The 23307-nt window shown below is 41.0% G+C and overlaps 1 protein-coding gene across 4 annotated transcripts in view; it reads right to left on the bottom strand.

The window, feature by feature from the left end:
• The window catches only part of syngap1b (synaptic Ras GTPase activating protein 1b), a 106718-nt gene that overhangs the window by 42932 nt on the left and 40479 nt on the right, over positions 1-23307 (bottom strand). For all 4 annotated transcript variants that reach the window (XM_080769007.1, XM_080769010.1, XM_080769009.1 and 1 more), the window contains exon 4: positions 20356-20461. In XM_080769007.1, the coding sequence (XP_080625133.1) occupies positions 20356-20461 (106 nt within the window). The remainder of the gene's footprint in view (positions 1-20355; positions 20462-23307) is intronic.

Genomic DNA, 23307 nt, shown 5'->3' with positions numbered 1-23307 from the left:
ATCTCCCAGTTTAAAAGAATTGTCACAAGAAAAACAGAGAATGGAGAAAGAAACAAAGGAAACAGCTAGTCAGACAAATGTCAAATATTCATAAGAAAATAAATATGAGACAGAATATGACAGTAGAGTAGAGATAGTCTAGACCAGGGGTCTTCAACAGGTTTTTACATTAACCACTACAACCGTATGTTCCGTTGTGGGTTTCTCCCACCTGATGATGCAAAGTTATATCAGCTTTAGACGGGATCACTAGACCAAAAAAGGAGTTGATCCGAGTTGAAAATGGGTCTATAAAGCCGGCCCAAGCCAGACACACTCCTCTCCTAACCCTGGGCACTGAGGATCCAGAGGGCTCCCCCCTATGTGCATGCACACACATGCACCACACATAACATTTGAGTTTGCAAGGTGTATCAAATCCAGTTAATCATGCACCTATTGCTCATGAAGGCTGCAATTCAGCTCAGCAGATATGCCTATACAACACAACACAGTCATATAGAGACACACAGGGACTACAAATTTCACGCCCCCAAATGAGACAGCGGCCCCACTTCTGGTCCGTTTCAACGGTGTACTGCAGCTGCCAATGCAATCCCTATGAGAGGCATCATAAACTACCCTAATTTCACTGGTTCATCACTGAGGCTGTTGTCACATACCTGCCATCTCAATATACATTCCACAATGTAATAGTATAATATACTCAATCAGTTTGTGAAAAGTGCAAGCATTGTAAATCTCAAGTCAAATTGGTCGCACAGTATATGTCATGGTCGCACCCCTCGAGGTTTTCAATACCCATGCAGATATATTTGTTGTATTTCGTTTTATATGCTATGTATTTGTTTTATCCAAACAGCATCTTGCAAGACTAATTATTAATGCTCATCTGGAGAATTCACTAGGTAGTTGAAAATGTCAGGATATGTCGACACTCCTCCATTTAGCTGGATTATTACTATTCAGCCAAGATAATTATAACAAGTTGACACCGTCGGAGCTCCGAGGTAGGTAGAACATATTAGTAAGCCTGTGACATGTTCAAAATATAGACATGAATGAACAAAGTCAGTCGGGATCGGGATGTATTATTGAGGAAAAACTCAAAATCGACGCTCGTAGCCTCGTAAAGGCAGTGATGTCCCTTAAAAGCGACAGGTTCTCTGTCTGCCGTCTCCCCTCTGCTCTGTTAACATTATGGGTATTATGGGTATTCAAGTTGTAAATTAAATGTGAAATACATCCTCTATTGAGAAAACAACAATAATGTTGACAAAGACACTAAAAGTAGTAATTTCAATAGACTTCTAACGGACCAGAAGTGTCTCATTTGGGGGCGTGACATTTGTAGTCTTACAACTACCCCACGGGGACCCCCACACAGAGTTGCACCACTCACTTCACACAGGTGTTATTTTTCATTATCATAAATTCCTGTAATCTAATCGAATCATGGATGATCTAAAGTTCTAAACTAATCTCTCAAGAACACATTCCGGGCTGCACTACTGAATCGGCAGGGGCATTTAGAACGTGCCAACATTGGGTACTAGTGGAATGAAAACATAAGCCGGAAGAGGAGGGCTGAGGGCAGACCAAATGGGCCAACACCCTGTTATCCACATTCTACTGGCGGCGCCCCCGGAGGTAAATTCAAAGGAAACAAACAGTTCCTGGGGATCTGGATGTTCCGGGGACACCCACACGGTAACTCTAATTTCTCAAAGATTTTTTCCAAAAAAAATCAAAGTACAGTACTGAGCACAGTACACTACAATACAGTACAGACCACAGTACAGTACAGTACAGCAACTATAACAATAGATGTATAGTTGCACGGCTCAGTTCACACACGTGTGATTTTTGGCGATGGGTTCCCAGATTGTGACACAGGTCATGACACTCAGACTCAGTTATGGATTTGATTAACACATTAATTAGTTCTTCAATCGCTTCATTCTAATGTGGGATGCTCAATACATTTTGTATCGAGGTACGCTGCTGATAGTGACAGCTAAACTGCATTTAACCTTTCAAAAGATTTCAACTTGTCAGATTCATTCAACACAGGGCTTATTACTTAACTTAAAAACTGGTCAATGCTCTTTGGACACTCAGAATAGCCAAATGGCATTGATCAAGCCTCCAGGTCTTAAGTTAAGTAATAAGACCTGGTACTTAAGACATGCAAAATACAGCCCTATGTATCATATCCACTGTTTCTGGCCACCACGGGATTGAATTGATATAAAAACAAGCAGGGATACCCATGTACCTGTCAGACTACTTCAATAGCGTAAAAGACACACACAGGCAGAGGGAGCTCCACTGATTTCACTGAAACCAGATTCAGCACAAAAATGGGGTCAAATTTGTTATGCTATGCCATCAGAATGTGGAATGCCCTACGAACAGACATCAAAAAGTTTGACTCCTTATACCCTCCTTCAAAACAACCATGACCTGATAGTATAACTGTTTTGATTAACGTCTAAATTTAACACCAGAATTGGGACAGACATTTTAAGTTATAAGCACCAGTATAGCAGCAATCTGACCTCGTCCCTGCAGGCAGACATTGACAACAATCATGCCCATCACTCTTGTGTCGTCAGGACCAGACTGTGCGTAGCCACAGCCTGTTCCTCACCTCCACGTGAGAGAGGGCGCTGTGAAGGGTCATGGTAATTGCGTTGTCTGTGTTGATCTGTTTTGTCGATATGCAAACTGCCATGGTTCAAGTGCGGCGGGCAGCATGGAACAAATTAAGTCCCTCACCAACATCTCAAAGCATTTGATGACAGTTGAGGTGACAGCGACAGGTCTCCAGTCATTCACACATGTTACTTTGGAGTGCTTGGAGACAGGCTTTGGTGGACATTTTGAAGTTTGACCTTTGACCTACTCCTTCTGGGTCTTTTCCAGTGTTTCTAATAAAATCATACACTTTAGAAGTTTAAAGTCATACTGTGTAGTGTGCGTGCGTGCGTGCGACCGTGCGTGCGTGCGTATATATAATACAGCTCTCATAGCTCTGCTGTCATTGAAGTGGTTTTCTATACAGAATAGTCTCTTTGTAGGGCCAGGCCGGCCATAGCGGTCCGGGCACCTAGGCTGTAATCCCGATCCTGACGACCTTTGCTGCATGTCTTCCCCCATCTCTCTCCCTGTTTCCTGTCAACCTACTGTGTATCTACGTATCAATAAAAAATCTGACCCGTCTGAAGTGAGTGGTACTGTACTGTACTGTACTGTACTGTACTGTACTGTACTGTACTGTACTGTACTGTACTGTACTGTACTGTACTGTACTGTACTGTGATCCTCAAACTGTCAGCCAAACCATGCAGCTGACAACATGACTATAGCGTGTATTGTCGAATCAAAGGTGTGCAGGGTTTTTCAACGGGTCAACACGCACAATGCAGCAGGTCTAGAAGAGGTTCCAGGGTGGATGTGCAGAGCATGTGCGACACAGATGTCTGGCAAGTGTAGCAGCTAGTAGACTACCCCTCGGCGTCCAGTCAGTAATCCCCGGAAAAGTGAATCCCCCAGGCAATCAGGTTATGAAAGATTGACACAATAGGTTCATTGCCTGTATGCCTATGTGTGTAGTAGGCAATATGCCTGTTTCCACATAAAGTGTGTATTTTGTGGCAACAGGTAGCCTATATTGCAATAAAACATTAAATAACCAAAGCTCAGCCCCTGAGCAACATGAAGGAGTGGGTTCCGACCACAACTACTCTCACCAATGGATTAATAGCCAGGTTAGAGGTTATACACGTACACACTACACAGTACATAGCTAAATAAAACAAAGCACACTGACATTAATCACAATAACTCCAGAACCCATTTCTCAACTCAATAATAACATACTGCTGTGTCGCAAGACAAATTTCAGTGTGAACTAACAATAAAGTACTATATCATATCATATCATATCATATCATACGCAATAACTCAACAACAAACAGTCAGGGTGTGCACCCTGTGGTATGCTGGGAAGTCCTTCTTAGTCCACAACAGACCCTACAATATGAAATTAAACTACTGTTCACTGTTTTCGGACATGTTGGAGATGATACACATAATTTCTTAGCTTTGTTCACTGAACCCCTATGTTTAAAGAATGATACTCCCACATTTGACAGTACACTGTAAACTGATGACGGGGGGCACACAATTCCAATCATGCTAGCTCTTGAAATAATGGTATGTTATTTTTGCTTTGCATGATGATATAATTGTATAATGATGTTTGGGAACTGTGTTGGATGCGTATTGGACAGATGGACGGACAGCCATCTTTAAAGCTCCACTACTAGCAGGGCAAAAACATGTCAAATGCTCAAATTACTGCAGGTAGTTGAAGAAATAGCAGGCTATCAAAAACTAATTTGATATTACTTGAAGCTACGTATACAGCTGGCCGTGATATCTTCATTCAGACCATAAAGTTATTTTTTTAACAGTGTCCTTGCCTATACTTCCACATATTCCTCCCCTGTCAACCCTGTGCCAGCAGCAAAGAAAGATCAAGGCTTTTGCACCTCATCTTCCTCAGCCCTCCTTGCACATCCCAGCAACATATGCCCTTGACAAAATAAGAATTGTACTTGCAGTGAATAGATGGCAACCTATTGTCATGTGTGGAGTGACAGAATGCATAAAATAGCGATGAAAAACAAATGTTTTATATAAAACAAACAAAACACGTTTATCATGGGGAAAAGGGTCTCAGTCCACCCTCCGTTGTACTGTAGCTGTGATTCGTGATTATAACCAATGAAGCCACTGACAGCCACAGACAAAACATTTGAGTGAAGAAGAACAACATAGAGCTGTATGGGGAGTCAGGATGCAGCTGAAATAAGTTCAGGGTAATTTACAGTAGGAGTAGAATTGATTGCTATAGGTAAACAGCTAGCTAAGACCAGGGGTTCCAAAACGTTTCCATGCCAAGCACATTGTGTCTACACGTGAAATTCGCTACATAAATACATTTGACTTGACTTGACAATGACCAAATAGAATTAAATATAGAAATGAAAAGGCTTATTTAAAAAAAAAAAGCAGAGATAGGGGCAAACACAAAATGACAAAGAGAAAACACTGCAATGGCAACAGAGATATGAGAGGTGTACATACAGTATACATACACAGTATGACTTTAACCTTCTAAAATGCATGATCTACAAGCCCACAAACCAATTACTAAATTATGTAATAGAGAAAATAGAGAGTAGATGACATAACAGGCAGGTGGTATCCGAAAATAATGCTCAAATGGAAGCTTCCCAGATTGAGAGGCAAGCCAAGTATACCAGGGTAAAATCAATGCACTTGGCTCAGTGAAGCTTGCCGATTACAAGAACCCTGTTCACACAAATTTCTCTACAGGTGTACTTTTTTTCTGTATGCATTCCTTTGGCCAGTTCTTTGTCTAAAATATTGTTTTGTTTTAAAGGTGCACTATGTAGCATTTTGCCACTTGTCGCCAGTAACAACACCAGTTTACAAGTGACATATTTCCCATAACCTGAAGGGACTGCTGTGGATTACAAAGCAACATCATAGCATGATCATACTGAAACGTGTTGCATATTGTAATTGGTTAATTGGTTCTTAAACAACTACTAGGCAACAAGTAATGATCGAGTAGCTAATTATATTAGTTAATTGTTATATTTTAAAGCCTTACACGTACTCAGTCAAAAGTGGTATCCATGCACCCCTAAATAAATGTTATTCATTATCAACTGATATTAACAGGGGGCCTGGGAGCCCAGGTTTCCATTTACAACAGTGCCTTTAGCCAATGATTCACAAGGCAGACCAGAAATATGCTCAATCTAGCAATATGACCAGAATTCTACTGCTCAGTCAGCAGAGATAAGGAGTTGTTATCTTCATTTGTTAGAAACACCTTAGTGAGAGCAGAAGTTTGGTGAGTGAGTCCATTATAGAAGTTAAAATCTTAATCATCATCTCACTGCAGATACTGGTAGTCCCTCAGGATTCATAAGCAGCAAGAGTGTGCGTGCATGTGCGCTTGCTTGCCTGCATGCATGTGTAGTGTAACCCCAGGGGTTAAAACTCGGGTCTCCCACGTGAAAGTCGAACATCTTAAACACTAGACCAAAGGGATATCCCTATGGACTGAGGGAGATATTAGACTTTTGAGGCCATCAGGCAGAGGCTGTGAGCCACACTGCTACATAAGGGCATGTTCTATGTCCTCAGTTTATTTGTTGGTTTATTGTTGTGAACCAGTTGTGAGTCCTGTGTTAAATGAGCCAGTGGCCAACTGTCAATCAAACTAAACTGTGCTTCCTTTCTCTCTATTTTTCTCTATTTTTCATTCATGCTATTGAGGTATGATACAACAGCTGGTTAACATCACACTGGCCTGCCTGGGTACATCACTCGTAAAGGCCATTATATAACTTATCATGTTTAAACAGTGTTCTAAACGAGTCTAATAACAGCAGGGCCTCCCTGCCTAATATGTATTTATAGATAGTACCTTACGTTACTGTGTGTGCAGTTTGTGAATGAGGCCACACACAACACAATGAAATGTGGTGTTCAAAGGTCTATGGCTTTGTTAATGTAGTGTGGCTCCCAGGCATTTTTGTTCAAATGTAGTGACCACAGGACAGCACTTTGCATTTAGAGGAATATGGCAGGAACATAAAATGTATTATTGTTGAGGTTTGCAAACACTTTGTTAGAAGAGCCTTACTGAAACTAATGTCTCCATAAAATAGTTACATTATACATTAAATTGACACTTCACCCTTTTTGCAAAAAAATATATGTTAATGACGTTTAGAAGATTTTTAGAACACTTTCCTGTGAGTCTTTATGCGTGTAATATGTGGTTTTAGATATTTTAGATTTTAGCAGTGAGCCCAGTGTCTATGATGTCATGGACACTGGGCTCACTTACTTCCTGGACAGTAAGACAGCCCTCCCCATATCCACAAGGAGGAGCAGTGCACCAAAGCATTATGGGAATTGTATTCCAGGAAGGAAGTGAGCCCAGTGTCCATGACATCATAGAACACTGGGCTCACTGCTAAAATCTAAAATATCTAAAACCACATATTACACACATAAAGACCTCCAGGAAAGCAGGAAAGTGTTCTAGATCTTCTAAACGGCATTACTTGCGCAAGCAGAGATCGCAAGTAAGGTGGTTTATCCGGCGCTTTGATACGTATGCCGTGGTACACATACTGATTTTGAGAGTGACGTAATGAACATGTGTACCAATGCCGGGGTATAACTGGCTCTCAATGGTGACGTAATAAAGATATGTTTCAGTGTCAGGTGGACCACGGCATATGCATAAAACAACCCAAGTGACCACAATATACAACTTATACGTACATACATTACCTGTTAGCTAACCAATATTGAAACATTTCGTAATTACGTCACCATTGACAGCAAGTTATAACCCGACTTTAGTATTTAATTCCAATGTTTTACAGAGAGGCGTACAGAAAACCTATGATAGTCATGGAGAGGTTTTACTGGCAGATCTCGATGGCAAGGACTGGGACAGCTTAATTCCGTTCGTCATGGAATGAAATCGAACAGAGTACACGGATATGGAAAAGGAGTAGAAATACGACCCCAGTACATACTGTAGAAGCTTTTATACTTCAAACCAACCAATATTTTACAGAGAGGCTGAGATTTTAAAGTTTGTAGCGGTCGACAGTACTTGCACGCTCTGCTTGCGCACTAGTAGGCCATTTATGGCCTAATTGTGTGCAATACGCAAACTAAGGCACTCGACAGAGTAACTTTTTTGCAAAAAGGGTGAAGTGTCCCTTTAAGAAATTGTGTAGCTCCTCAACTACATCTAAAATACCTGCCAGTAGCACCATTCAAATATGGTTGTAAATATATATTCTTTAGATACACTGTATTGATACAATATGCTATAAAAAGCTGTATTATTAAACAATTTAAATAAAGCATAGCAACACACACAAAAAACCTATCGATCCAAACCAGCTGGCATGCAGCTCCACAAAATTGCTGCGATCTTTGTTTTCAAGCGTCTTCCTTGTCTATGTCCATCAAACCCTGAACATAACAGCATAGCACACCATTTGTATTCATCCCCTGTTTCCACAGCAAGACACAGCGAGATGACTCAGCAAATCTCTCCAAAGATGAGCCTTCTTCTAGGGAGGGGATTCTCACTGCACCCCATGACAGAATCTCAAGATTCATAAACTGTCATCCTAAAGTGGTGTGACCTGGATTGGCATCATAATGTCCGTACCTAACACCGTTTCACAGCGATGCACAACTCTTTGATATCTGCAATACTAAAGCCTCTCTAAGCTAAAACTACTAGCCTACATTATCAGACTGAAACTATGTAAAGGAAGACACTGAAGATTTGCTTTGTAATCCTTAGTAGTTTAGTTTTATCATACAGATTAGTATAACAGAATGTACAGTATACGTATGGTCAACATTAACTTCAGTAGCTGCAGTATAAGCATGGGGTTCCTTAATGGTTCAGTATATTTAACATTAACTTCAGTAGCTGCAGTATAAGCATGGGGTTCCTTAATGGTTCAGTATATTTAACATTAACTTCAGTAGCTGCAGTATAAGCATGGGGTTCCTTAATGTTCCAGTATATTTAGAGGACACTTGCTAATCCTATAACAAGTAAATCTGTATTAAGAAATCACACTCATGTGAAGTGAGGGGCGCCAACTGTATTGTAATCGGCCACATGACATCTTACGTCGTCATTTAGTTCCATAAACAAACAACAAAATCCATACACTTGGCTGGCAACCGATTTACATCTTAAGTGCTCTAAACAAACTCCATACACTTGGCTGCCATTTGACGTAATCTTCAAAAGCCATGCATTGAACGTGCAAGTGCCCCTCAAAACACATTTGCCTATTGCTGGATTAACCATGTGGAAATTACAGTATGCATGACATAAATGCAGTACTGAAACGATTTGATTATGATTTGAATTAATTTGATTTACATGGCTGATCTGTTTTGTTTGTTTGTTTGTCTGTTAGTGTGGGAGAAGAAGTGCAGTAGGGGGTGTTTTTTACAAATCAGAAGAGCATTGCAATTTGATGCAAACCATAGTATAATAGGTTGAGAGAGAATTGTAGAGAGTGGGGGTTTATTCTGTTTGTTTCTGTTTCTCTTTTTTTGCTCTTATTTTGGATAGACTTAAATCTGTTGTCTTTGTTTGTCATGAGGTAACCAAACAGGAGAAAATGCATTGCCATTGTAAGTACTGTCACTGTATGTAAAAAGTGTAGGCAGAATAAGCTTATTAGCTTACAACATGTATTATCCTGTAGTATGCTACATTATCTATATAGATTAGTATACTACTTATTGTATGTTTTATAGCTTTTGACTGTAAGCCAAGCTCAATAAAGTGTCCATTAGTTAAGTAGGATAACGATAATAAATCAAATAATGTATGACTTCTTCGAAACATTATGTCAGATATGAATTCATTGTAGCGAAAAGGCCTTGTGCACATACAAGGACAGGTGCGTCGGAGCCGGCAAACAAATGCGAATCATGAGAAGAAAAGGGTCCCGCACATTTTCTTCACTTATAGAGCAGTAGTTTTATGTGGACTTATTGGTTGTTGCTATAAACGGCAGTGTGTGTGCTCTGCCTGTAATGCATGTAAGTGCAAATGTGAATTGCAAAGTTGTTTGTGGGATAAAACTTACAGGCCTTTTGTGGAACTGTGAATAATTGTGAAATTGAAATGCCCGAAGGAACAGGAAATCGTGGCATACTGGAGCTCATGGCCTTGTCCAAACTGACAGGCACTTTTAATGGCTGCATCTGTATAAACACATCTGAAAGGGATGTGTGGAGAATGTGAAAAGATTCTTTATTTTCTGTGTGTGTGAGCGGTGGAAATGCCACTCTGGTAACCTTCTGCCACTAACTCTAGAGGCATATAATTTTGACAACATTTTAAATAGATTATATCGTCTCAGTTGGGCAGAGACTGTATGTATGTCCAACATTGTTACTTATTTATTATAAGTAACGGTAACAAGAAAATGGGTCATCAACATGCCAGCTTGTGATGGACATTTTCCTCAAACAAAATAATTCTCAATCAATAAATACAAAAAAGAAAAAAAAGATACTTAAAGAGGGAGTATGGTTAGACATCGACCTTTTTGTAGTTTTATTTTATTAAGATATAAAGCTGAGAGGGAAGGCGTAGATGGAGCCAGTTTGTAACGCAGTTTAAAAAGATCCCTTAAAAGTCAAGTGTATTATTGCTATTATTTCCATGGTCATCTCTGTGCTTTTGTCTATTTTCTAGGGCTGAGACTTAAACTGTTTCATTTTGATTAAGTAATTAAAAAAACGTGATTAAAAATAATTGGGCATTTTAATCGCACTTAGTTTTTGCACCACCTCCACTTTCTCACTGGATGAGTTTCAGACGTACCGATCACAAAACAAACCCCAACGCACAAGAAGAAGCCGATCAGACCAGATCAGGCCCAGAGGACATTTTGATTAAAAAAGGTTCACTCATTGATTAACAAATATTGATTAATTAATAATAATAACAAAGCTCTACTTAATTAGATTTTTTTTATCGAGTCCCAGCCCTACTATTTTCTACTTCACTTTCTTCACTTTCTATATTGAAGTGATTGCTTTGAACTTTTCAAAGCATTAAAGACAATCAGAGACAGTGGAAAGAATTGTCATAATTCACGGTCATTATAATATCTAAAAAACAGACAGGGGCAGGGCGCAGACAGATTTTCCAGGCCCAGTCATATAGGCATGTTCTGTATCCGCCACTGTTTGGTACCTGGTTTACCAAGGGTTGAATACCTGTCTGGCAGTGTCTTTATTAGAGTGTTAAAGTAAATGGGCATTTGGGACATTTTTTTAAATGGTTATTGGTAGTGGAGTTTCTAGGTGTACTACTGGTACACTAGGCCAGTGATTCTCTTAAGGTGTTCTGGGGAGGTTTGCCGCGGACATGGACAAGTCTTGCCAGTTGCCACAAACACGTGTACGGACACAATGATGACCCCACATTGCTAGATAATGACTACACTGAAGTTACTTTCCTAGCTAGATATGGCAGCTAACAACTTCCCCTTAAAATACCTGCTTCGATACAGGATACTACAGGATGTGATTTGTTCAGTATTCAGTAATTAGTTACTTTACTGAATACTGAATGCAGATTATATTTTAATATCAATAAGACAGGAGACCGGAAAACCTCAAAAGATACCTCTCTTCTCACACACTCCACTGATGTGCAGCAGTGGTTTCCAATTGGCTGTTGCTGTCAGTGTTGCTGTTATCAATGACAGGTAGACTTAAAGATCCATCCAGTGCAATTATTAAAATGTAATTTTATTCTGTTTTATCTTGGAATCTCTAGGAGTGTATTTTTTTCAGCTTCAGATGTGTAAGATCTGTTTTAGCAGTGTCTCCTCAGCATAGCCCATTCTCCTGTTAGTGGCCTATCTAATTTAACATTTGTGGAGTTGGTCACCTGACCAAAAGCGGTTGACAGAAACTGGTCGACATGTTCTGTTGCCCCAACAGCGGCAGAAGCAAGGCCTTTTAACCAGGCTACTTGCACACACTACAACTCGCTTACAATTCGCAAACCTGGCAACACTGCTCTGCGTTCTCATAGGCCCACCAGGCCCGCCCCCACAGCTACTTTTCAGTCTCACAATCGGCCATCTTGCTTTTTACTTCGATGCGCGAGTGGACATTTAATGCAAATACATTAATTATAGCTCCAGCAAGCAAACACAAACACCTCAACTCCATCTCATTGTGAATAAGAATTCCGAGGGGAAAAATAATTTTTGGAACGCCACTTTCACCCAGTATGAAGCTAAATGTGGAAGCCGTGTGTGTCACACCAACACTGGTGACCCAGAGAATCCTGTGCCGATTCTCAGGCATCTGGCCTGAGGCACTGCCTGCGAGTTGGCTCTGCGTGCGCTTTTTCCAACTCTCACTGATTTATCCAGCTCACACGTCAATCACAGTCAGCAGCTCTCAGCCTGCACACACACGCACGTCTGTCTTGCGCACACGCGCACACACACACACATACACACACACACACACACACACACACACAGAGACACACAGGAATAGGCATGCAGGCTAAGGCGAGTGGCAATTTAATGCAAATAAATTATTTATAGGTCCAGCAAGCAAATCATGATGGTCTGTAGGTCACAATCACATTCCGATTTGAGGGGTTGTGTTTTGTATGACATTTTGGCCAGTAGTTTTATATCTATCTCAGCTTTTGCCTGATAGCACACATGCTAACAGTGCTGACCACAACGTTAGCAGCATTTGATGACAGCTTGCCATAGCAACGTACAGTGTGCGCAGACCTAACGTGAGCTTCTGGGACAGAAACTTGCGTTTTCATGACAGCAGCAGCTGCTGCACCCTGTGATAGATACTGTGCTAAAGATGCTACAGCAACACAAAACAACATCCACACGCAAAACAAACCAGGGACCAGGGTTGCCACATATCGTGGATGTGAGAGTGAAACAAGCAACCAGGTCTATAAAAATGTTAATAGGCCAGTTCAAAGTAGGTAAATCAGAAATGGTCCGGAAATTAGTCTTAAAATAATCAATTATAGTGTTGACTGTCACACTTTGTTGTCTAATGTTGTTTCAGAGCAGTGGAACTCAAACATTTCCATGTCAAGGACTACCAATAGATAAACAAGTCCAAAGTAGCTTATAATGATCAGACTTGGCAACACTGTCTCTAGGTTGAACGTTCGACTTTACAAGCTCACACATATGAAATATGTATTTTTGAATCTTCAAACTGAGACATATTTGATGATAATACTGTTAGCACAGTCATCATACTCCAAGAGCATACAAATGGAACCAAATGGACCCTGATTTTCCCAGAGAGCAAATGGTATTAAATGGGGGTCTGTGGCCTAATGCATTTCAAACTGGGGCTTCTTGGTATTATATTCTCTGCATATCTTATCAACTTGGGGTGAATATTTCACCACAATACTTTACTGAATATTTCACAAGAATATAACACAAGAGTCAAATGTACGGTCAAATGTAATCACAATATAGGCTACAGATGTAAATATTTATGACACAGTAAAATGTCGAAAATTAGTGCTATCCCCCCCCCCCACACACACACACACACACGACAGGCAAGGCTGTTGTTTGCATCGTTAGCAGGCAGCAGCTACCTTGCCACTGCTCTCTGTGACTGTAGTTGTTTCACCATGTTTGCGTATTTATGAGAAATAAAAAACACTTTCTGTTATTATAATAATTTATAACCCATCCGTTACTACATGTGCAGGGCACACTACTGAGTTTAAAAACACAGCTGAAACATGAAGTGGAGTCTGTCAACTCGCAATTTCCTTCTTCCCATATTGTGCTGCAATGTAACTAGGATTCGCCGGCCGAAGGCCGGCGAAATTCTAGTTATTCACAAGGTAGTAGTATTGCATAGCCAGAAAATCAGAGATCTCCGCCTGCCGATATGTTGGGTGACATCTAAATTCAATGTAGGGGATAGAACTAGGTTGGACAATTCAGATACTGTATTTAAAAAATAACTGCATTTTATTGGGTAGTATATGCTTGATGACATAATGTTGGTGAAGATTAACCTCTGTTGTGTTAGGTTTTGTCTTTACAGTATGTCACCGGGATGCGTACTAAGATTAGACCCGCCAACAGACCGACATGCGGAAACAATGTTCGGACTGCCGCTCGAAATGCGCTGCTCCCGTGCTTGCAGTTATAGTATGTTTAGGTTAGGGTTAGAGATAGTGATAGGTTGTCGATATCAGACTAATGACTGTAACCAATGTCATCAGCCTAGTCTTCCCTCTAATTGTGTCCCCCAAGTAATAACAACTTTCAGGAACTATCCACTACAATTTTTAATTGGAAGTATCTTTCAGTTGGTTCTACTGCAACAGCCTCACTGATTATCACCAGACCATCTGATGATGACAATTACATCTATAAATAAAATACAAATTCCATTGTGTGTGTGTGTGTGTGTGTGTGTGTGTGTGTGTGTGTGTGTGTGTGTGTGTGTGTGTGTGTGTGTGTGTGTGTGTGTGTGTGTGTGTGTGTGTGTGTGTGTGTGTGTGCGTGCGTGCGTGTGTGCGTGTATATGATACTATCCCATGACGAGTCATCCATTGAAAACAGTCTGGGGTGTGGATGTTGCGAAGAACTGCTTAAAAAGAAAAGAAAGATGCATAGGTAGTGGCTATTCAGCTGCTGGACACTCCACAATCTATGCCATCAGGGGTAATCACATGGTTAACTGGTTCAGAGTAGGCACTGTTAATATGGTATGCATTTGTTTGGTGTGATTTAAGTAATTAATTAATGGTAAAGCACTGTTAGTTAAGTTTAGGCATGTTCTTGGTGAGACTACAAGTATGGGTAAGGAGCTGGGGATGGAATTCAGTTCAGTGCCCGGCCCGACCACTGCTGTCTGACAGCTGAATCGATATACCAATCTGTAGTTGGACATTGCTTGGTTTTCTCTATATTTTCTGTCTCTTCTTCTGGCTGCTCGAGCTCCTTGGTCACAAACTAGTAACCAGAATTATTTCCTGTGTGAAACTGTCAAAATTCCAGGGGCACGGGTCGGGCACCCACGGGCCTAGAATTCCAGGTGCATACCACATATACAGTAGGCTCTAAGGCCTCATTGAGACTGCAGTCACATTCAGTCAAATTTCACACTGCCATTTTCAAGTGACCAAATCTGATCTGCGTGTTCAGACTGGCAGCCAAATCCAGCCTGAATCAGATCTGTGCCACATCCAGATTGGAATCTGATTTGTTTTAAAAAGTCTAAATGCAGACAGGTCACATAAGTTACATGGAATCTGATTTAGATCAGGTTGTTGCATTCTGACTGAGACAGATCGCCTCAAATCAGATTTGAATCAGATTTGAAACCACCTCTGAATGTGGCTCAAGTCACAAATCAGATTCCATGTCACTTGTATGTGACCTGTCTGCATTTAGACTTATTTTAACAAATTGGATTTCAGTCTTGATGTGACACAGATCTGATTCAGGCTAGATTCAGGTTAGATTTGGCTGCCAGTATAAATGGGGCCTAACGGGTTTAAATCCGAATCCCGATGAGCTGCGTGTCACTCCCCGTTTCCTGTTTCTCTCTCTACTGTGCCCCAAAACTATCTTTACAAAAAAAAAAAAGAATCCAGGGTCAAAGAGAGTGACAGTTGTAAAGTTCATACTGTAAAGTCTTGCCTTTCCTATGAAGGGTTCTCAAGTTTGGAATACACTATAAACTGAAATACAATTATGGTAATTAAACACAAACTACTTTAGACATGGCTGAGTTTAGACACTGGAGGTTTATGACGGCACACACTAATAGCATCAGCGAACTCACATTCTGTGCAGACTGTGCGTGTGTCAGTTGCAGTCCGTGCATGTCACTCACAGATATAATGACAACATGGACAGGTACATGGAAAAAATATCAGGGCTGACAAGTGAATTTCACTGTCGTTTCCAAGTCTTCACTCAGCTCGAGGGGCGCAGATGGCAAGGGGAAGTGGGTAATACATCCCCACAAATCACGATTCCATAGGGAGTAGGGACGCTGATCCATCCCACCCAGAAAAAAGAAGAAAAAGAAAACTTCAGATGGGCAGCATACAATCACAAGTTATGGTATGACCTCATGACGATTTAGTCCCTTCTGTTTGTACTGTATGTACATGCGTGCAGGAGGGGGGTCTGGACATACTCAGTTTCATGAGGAGGGGGGGCGGGGACGGGGACGACCCCTCCACTGTTGAGAGGAAGAAAAAATAAAAATGTACAGCGACAGCAACACTCTCGTTAAATCCCCACTGGCGATGCTACCAAACAAAAACAACAAATCTACAAGGCACTCATCAACACACTAATTTCATCCCGTTTGGACTATTGTAACGCCCTCTATTCAACACTCAGCAAAGGATCCATACACCGCCTACAGTTAGTACAGAACGCAGCTTTTGGGCCTGTGGCTCCCCGGCTATTATGACTTTTGCTGTATTAAGCCATTAGCCCAAATTATGCTAAATGCCTCATCCAGCGTGGTTGTATAAGCTTATTAGATCTTTTACTCACATGACAGTTTGCATGAACGTACACACACAGCCACCCACGCACGCGCACACACACACACACACACACACACACACACACACACACACACACACACACACACACACACACACACACACACACACACACACACACACACACACACACACACACACACACACACACACACACACACACACACACACACACACACACACACACACACACACACACACACACACACACACACACACACACACACACACACTCTCTCTCTCTCTCTCTCTCTCTCTCTCTCTGAGGCTGTGTGCATCAGCACAGAACACTATGTTGCTCCATTAATTCATCCCCTTTCAAACAAATTCTCACTCTCAATTTGTCCTCATGCTTAATGTTGGCCTTATGCCAATCTGCACCATACTGTGCCGTATCACACGCCAAAAATATCCGATCTAAGAGCTCACAATGCAAGCTTGCAGAACAGCTATTTTCGGTGTGTGACAATGTTCACTTCCCACTATAACAGACCCTATACACTTCACTTTTAATACTCTTCCTCATCAAGGAACAGTTTTTGAATTCAGCTACTTTTCAGCCACTGGTTTTCCTGCAGTCAACCCAGTTACCCAGTGTATCACAAAAAAGCATCAATTATTATAATACATAATCTATGAGTCATACATTGTGAATATGAATGACTTGCATGCTGTATTTAAACTATTTACGGACGGAGCTTATCAGAATCGACTGAGAGAAGGAATCAGTTCAACTTCAGTTTCATTATTGAAATAATAAAATAAATAAATAACTTTTAAAAAAGCATGTAAAGTAATGGCTGAATTTCTAATTCAGTAAAAGTTTCCACCAATCAGCTATGAATAGTTTGTCAATATTCCCTGTGGCTAACACACTAAAATTGGGTTCCTCTCAGCTGAACATTCACAAACTTTCGATCACCAGGTGGCACTAATTGTGTTAATGGGTTACCCACTGGCCTAGCAGTCCAGCTGCATGCCACATATACATGAGTATTTTGGCCGATTACTGGGTAGATGACATCTGACAGTCAACAGTGTCCTGATCTGGAAGGTGAAAGGTTTGCCAGGATCGAGTCATTCAACTGTTCGATTTACTGATTCGGTGCAACACTTAAAATCATGCTTCAAATACTTAAAGCTTATTAGCACAAAACCAACTGTGTTTCCTTGGAGAAATTGGTAAGGCAATGTGTTGTGCTGTCACTGCAGGGTTCAGACATTGTACTAATTTCTGGCTTTATATTAACCTGCTATCGGTCAGGAGTCAGGCTGTAGTCTGACGTCTTCATTTTAGACTATTACATTAATTTAGCTTTCACATTTTACCGTCAAGTGATCAGGCAAACATGTTCTCTCCTTAGTAAATAAATAGCAGTTAGATAATGATGTGCATCTGTGTAGTGTAGTTGTGTGTTGTTGGCCTAGCTTAGCCTCAAACCTCAAAGATATAAAACACTGTATGGCAGCTGGTCTGGCGTGGGTGTCAAGCTGATGAAATAACATTACTTTCAACATCCCCAAACACATAATATGCTCTCTACCTGTGCTCAAACGGGTTGTTGCATTATTAATCAGTTAGTTATAAAGTACGAGAATCACTATGAAGGCAACAGGAACACTCTGGCAATCACGCTCCGAGAAAAGACGTTGAAAAGACGTTGAAAAACATTGACCAGCTGTGCTTACACAGCAGCTTGTAAAAAAATAATTAAACACACTATGTTTGCATTACTAGCTAGCATGAAATCTTATTACTGTACATTAAATGGTAACATTTATGACCAGTGTTTCCTGACTAATCTACCTGTTTAGGCTAACTTTCAATTATTTCCTTGTTCATATATGCACTGTATGTACTGTATTAGAACAGTAATTGACGTATTTTCACTTCACAAATACTAATGACAAAATAAAAAATGTTTCTATATGAATGTTTTCATATAGAATCTTAAAATCAGACCTGTCTGAACTGAGTGGTACTGTACTGTACTGTACTGTACTGTACTGTACTGTACTGTACTGTACAAGCACTCCTCCTTGGCCTATCCATGTATGTGTGTGTGTGTGTGTGTGTGTGTGTGTGTGTGTGTGTGTGTGTGTGTGTGTGTGTGTGTGTGTGTGTGTCTGTGTGTGTGTGTGTGTGTGTGTGTATGACGCTGCTCAACAGTGCCATCCAGCGGGAATTGCGATGGTACTTCCGTGCTCATACGGAGACACACGCAGACAGACAGACAGACATACTGTACCTACACAGAAAGTCACATAATGGAGTGGTTAGCACCACTCAAAAATAACATAAACGAGAAATGACAGAGTTACTGTATGGAGACCGTTCAAAACAGTGGAGAAATCGTGTGGGGGTCCCTCTACTGTACTGTACTATCACTGTACTGTACTGTCACACCCGAAATCATGTAATGGCTGCTAAAAACTTCTTCCCATCATGCACCTGTGCACAGTGTGAAGCTCAACAGCGCCACTTTGTCACCTGTTGGTACCCTAAACAGACACACATAGGGACCCTAAACAAACAGACAGACATAGGGACACACATTTCTGTTCAATGGAGTGGTTGCACCACTCAAAAACATAGTACCTGCAATAGTTTGTGCATGACAAGAGGGACAATGACTGAATAGGAAGCTAAATGTTCTTTTTTCCTCCGTTAACAAGGATAATTTCCCTCATCGTAATTGTGATACTTAATTGAGCCAGCTGTCGGATCAAAGATCTGACCATGTCCTTACATCAGGCTGATTCAGGCACTCAGTGATTCTTTATCAGCAGTTCTGAGCAAGCCACCTAACCTGGCCCTAACCTCGCATCACCAGACTTTCCACCAAATGTTGGTTCCAGTTGCTGGTTCCGTTTTTTCGGCACTGCTTTGTTATGGTTTCCCCAACATCTGTTTAAATGCAGAATCGAGTACAACTACTAGTTTAGTCTCGTCAGTCACTACGAGTGGAAATAAAAGATGGAAATACCAAACGAATTATTCCTATAAGCTAAACTATGCTGCATCAAGGGTATTGGGTAGGCCCTAAGCTAAGGTTATGATGCCCATGATCGTGGGGAATGATTCTTGGTCCCGGCTTGGTGGTTCCGGCCTGATGACTACAACCATTGACTACAACATAACATGTTAGTTCCGCCGAGTGCCCACCATAACAATCTGAGCAGCCATCAGCTTTCAAGTGGGCCCTGATCCAGAAAAGGTTGGGAACCACTGTGCAAGATGTTTTCTAATATGGCGGCCTTATTCACTTATTACTGTGATATAATGATGTGCAGGGCACCACAGATGGCCCAATAGGGAATAACTTACCACTTAGCACTTAGTAGATGTGAGCGTGTTTACAGTGTGCTTCTGTACGGACGATATAGGATAATATTGCTGTGTCAACAGATTTTGAAATCACTCAATCAAAATCAATGCCAGTTCTGTGACCTGACATGTATAAAACAGGGGGGAGAGTCTCGTTGAATCTGAAGTGACACCGAGGGCAGCAGTAGCAATGTTAGAGTCATAGACACAAGGGAGGTACTTCAAATGGCTGAAATGCAGGCGGTGAAGGTATGAGGCGAAACTGAGCAGGACAGTCACAGAGGCCCCAGAGAAACTGAGTCTGATGAAAAGAAAATGTGCACCGCAGAGAGAGAGAGTAATAAGAAGAGAGAGAGAGAGAGAGAGAGAGAAAAAAAGGACAACAGATGAGAGTGGACACGTCCAAGAAGAAAGGAAACAGTGAAACACAGACAGGAAACAGAACGGCCTATAGTAGGCAACATACAGTGTAGGCAAGAATGAATGCTCCATTTTACCCAGACGTTCAGTGAGAAGAAATTACAGGAAAGGAGACAGCAGATATTCACAGATAGACAGCTATTGAGTCTACTTAACCGTATAATGTGATGGCAAGTACAGTATCAAAGCATATGACATTTGTTTTCAATCAGGGTGTTGTTGTTTTTTCCCATTTGAGAGTTAAAAGGAAAGGAAAGGAAAGGAAAGCCTATTATGAAACACTGTCAGTTGTTATTAAGTGCCATATTAAAGTTCAAGTTAATTGTTCAAAGGCAGGTCTGCTCACCCATCTCGGGATGATGCCTTCCCTCAACAGGAACGCTCACTGTCCGCCGCAGCAGCTTGTTCCTGTGAGACTCTGAGCGCCGTTCGCGCATCAGCAAAGGGTGTACCTGCAAGTAGAGAGGACAGAGTTAATGCACATGATGCAGTACATACAGTATACACACATTCTTAAAATAAGTGTCCCTATTCTGTCCCCCTATTGACTTGGCTTGGCCACTTAAACTCTAGCATCCCTGTTCTGGAGGGAACAAGCTGCGATGCACTATGTGAGCTTATGTAGATCGGCTACGTTCTGGGAAGATAATTGGTGTAAAGGGAAAAAAGAGCAGAAGCAGAAGAGTGCAGAGCCAAAGGTCCGGCTTACTAAGTATAGAGAGTTTAAGTGGTTAGCTATGATGAGACAGAAAAGTCAACCAACCAAACATGTCTATCCTATATTATCATCCAGCAGGTCATAGTACAGTCAGTGTACTGCTGATGTGAACGCCCAAAGAAGTCGTTTGAATCCAAAAATAGAGAGAGAAAAACAGGGAGATTTCAAATGTATTATTACTTATCCTGCAATCTGCCCATTAAATTATCTTGCTGAGCATGAATGCGTTCGGCAAGTTTCAGGGCAATCTAGGAATTAAAATTTATAATTGCCATTAATAAGTGGACATTTCCAGTAGGGGCAGCAGTGGCTCAGAAGGTAAGGCAATGGAATCACACGGTTCCCGATTTGATTGCCGCCTCCTCCTGGCTGCATGTGGAATGTCTTGCTGACATTGAACCCGATCTGCTTGTGATGAGCAGGTTGGTGCCTTGCATTAACTATGCTGTTGGTTTGGCACCTTGGCTGGTAATAAACATTTCCTGTCAGCCTACTGTCTGTCCCTCCATAAAAATATTAAAAAAAAAGAAAATGAGACAAAACAGTATGACTGAAGTTGTTTTAAAAAAGATAGTAGGAATCCGACTTGCATCGTTTCCGAGTAGGCTGGTGGGCACTGGCCTAGTATGTAGAGATAAACATGTTTTTTCTCCCCAAAAATAGAAACTCTTCATAGTATTAGGCATCCCTCTGTCTGTCCTGTAGAAATCAGAGGCGTTTGATTATCAAGTTTTGCCGTGCCTTCAAGTGTATCCTAGCAGGAGAATGTCGGAGCATGGCAGAGCAGGTGACAGTGTGAACACAGAGTTTACTGTCAGACAACGTGGCACTAAAGGCACAGTGCAGTGGAGGATAGTACAGCCTGGGGGCTTTGGGGCCAGGCCAATAACAAAGAAGGACACTGTCAGGGCTCTGGGGCCAGGCCAATAACAAAGAAGGACACTGTCAGGTCACTCTCATCTATACAGTATGTCCCACAAGACAACTGAGTGCCACTCAAAAGGAGCCCTCTAAAAAGCATTGGAGTGTGTGTGTGTGTGTGTGTGTGTGTGTGTGTGTGTGTGTGTGTGTGTGTGTGTGTGTGTGTATTCATTTTGTGTAGTTTTCTGTTTTTAATGTTTTAGAATAACCACTAGTAACTTAGTGGCAATTTAGTGTTGTTTAAATAATTGAAGACCACTTTACGATATTGACTGATTTAGCAGATATACAAAGTATAGAAGTCCCACTTAATGTATACCATATAACGTGAAATCTCTACTATTGGGGTTGGGGGTCAAGACTTTAAGGGCTATTGGTCATCTTTGTTCAAACAACAGAGATTCAGAGTTTGTGCCACGCCTTCAACATTTTTATATTTAGTTTGGCCAACAGGAAGACACTTCACAATAGCAGCAATAGGATCTGCCTTGTTTTCTGTGAACCTCTTCATCCAACGTATTCACATGCAGATGTATGCACCTCATAAATCAACTGTGTATATTGTCCTACACAAAAGTGCATTGTGTGATACATCATTTGCTTGGGACAACGTTATTACTTTTTGAAAATTAGATTACAATACAACTTCCTCAATGAAAAAATGATTATGCACCATCCATTCTTTATGAGTCCGGGACAGTACATCCATGTAAAGAGTATGTGTGCTTCTTTATTGAGTCATCTTTCCCCTTTGTTTGAGCAATTGTGCACTGAAAGGTTTCACTGAGCTTTTTATGTAGTTTTAACAACATGCTGTGAGCATATAGTGCTCAGAAAATATCAGGCCCCAGTTTTGTCGTGTCGGGCATAATCCACAAATGATTTTGCAACAACACATGGTTGTTGTTTGGAGGTTTTATTGCCAAAAATAATGAGTCGGTTGACCATGAGACATACTCATGGTCGTGGAAACGTGGAACTAAATAAATAAACACATTCTCAGCACAGTAAGTACAGTAGGATTATTAAAGTGTATAATTCTCCACATCAAATAAATGCACAATATTTTGGCAGATCTATATTGCATTACCAGTACATTTTGTTTGTACAGTTCTCCTTTGTTTCTGAAATCAAGACAATTATTTCTTGAATATGGTAGGCCTACATGATATTTCTTTAACATGCAGTGTTGTACAGTAGGACCACACTAGTTTGAACAAGCCAAGAAGTATAAAATAGAAAAGATAAATGATAAAAAGTGTGTGATGAAATAGAGGAGACATAATGGAGAAGGACTAAAAGAGCACTATGAAAAGTCCTTTACATAGTAAATTTTAATAAGTAAATAATAAACAATATTGAATAATGATTTGATTCTACTGTCTGTGTCGGACATGTGAGGACATATCTATCGTATCAAACTAAATTTGTTCTCCACATTTGACCCATCTCTTGGAGGCGGCTAGCCGCAGCCATGTCACACTCAGTAATCATTAGTGTGGTTGCAACCAGACTAGTGTTATTGTCTTTTTTTCCTTTTTTCTAGAGTAACCCCAACGTTTGGCGCACTACTTCTCCCACAGTTTTGGCGGCACACACATGAGCCATATGTCAAATCCCCTCTGAATTACTTACACATGATTACAGGGGTGACTTGAC

The sequence above is a fragment of the Protomyctophum bolini genome, assembly GCF_963924005.1.
Source record: "Protomyctophum bolini genome assembly, chromosome: 7".
Lineage (NCBI taxonomy): Eukaryota > Metazoa > Chordata > Actinopteri > Myctophiformes > Myctophidae > Protomyctophum > Protomyctophum bolini.
The sequence above is the reverse complement of the archived record's forward strand: the minus strand, read 5'-3'. Positions and strand labels throughout refer to the sequence as shown.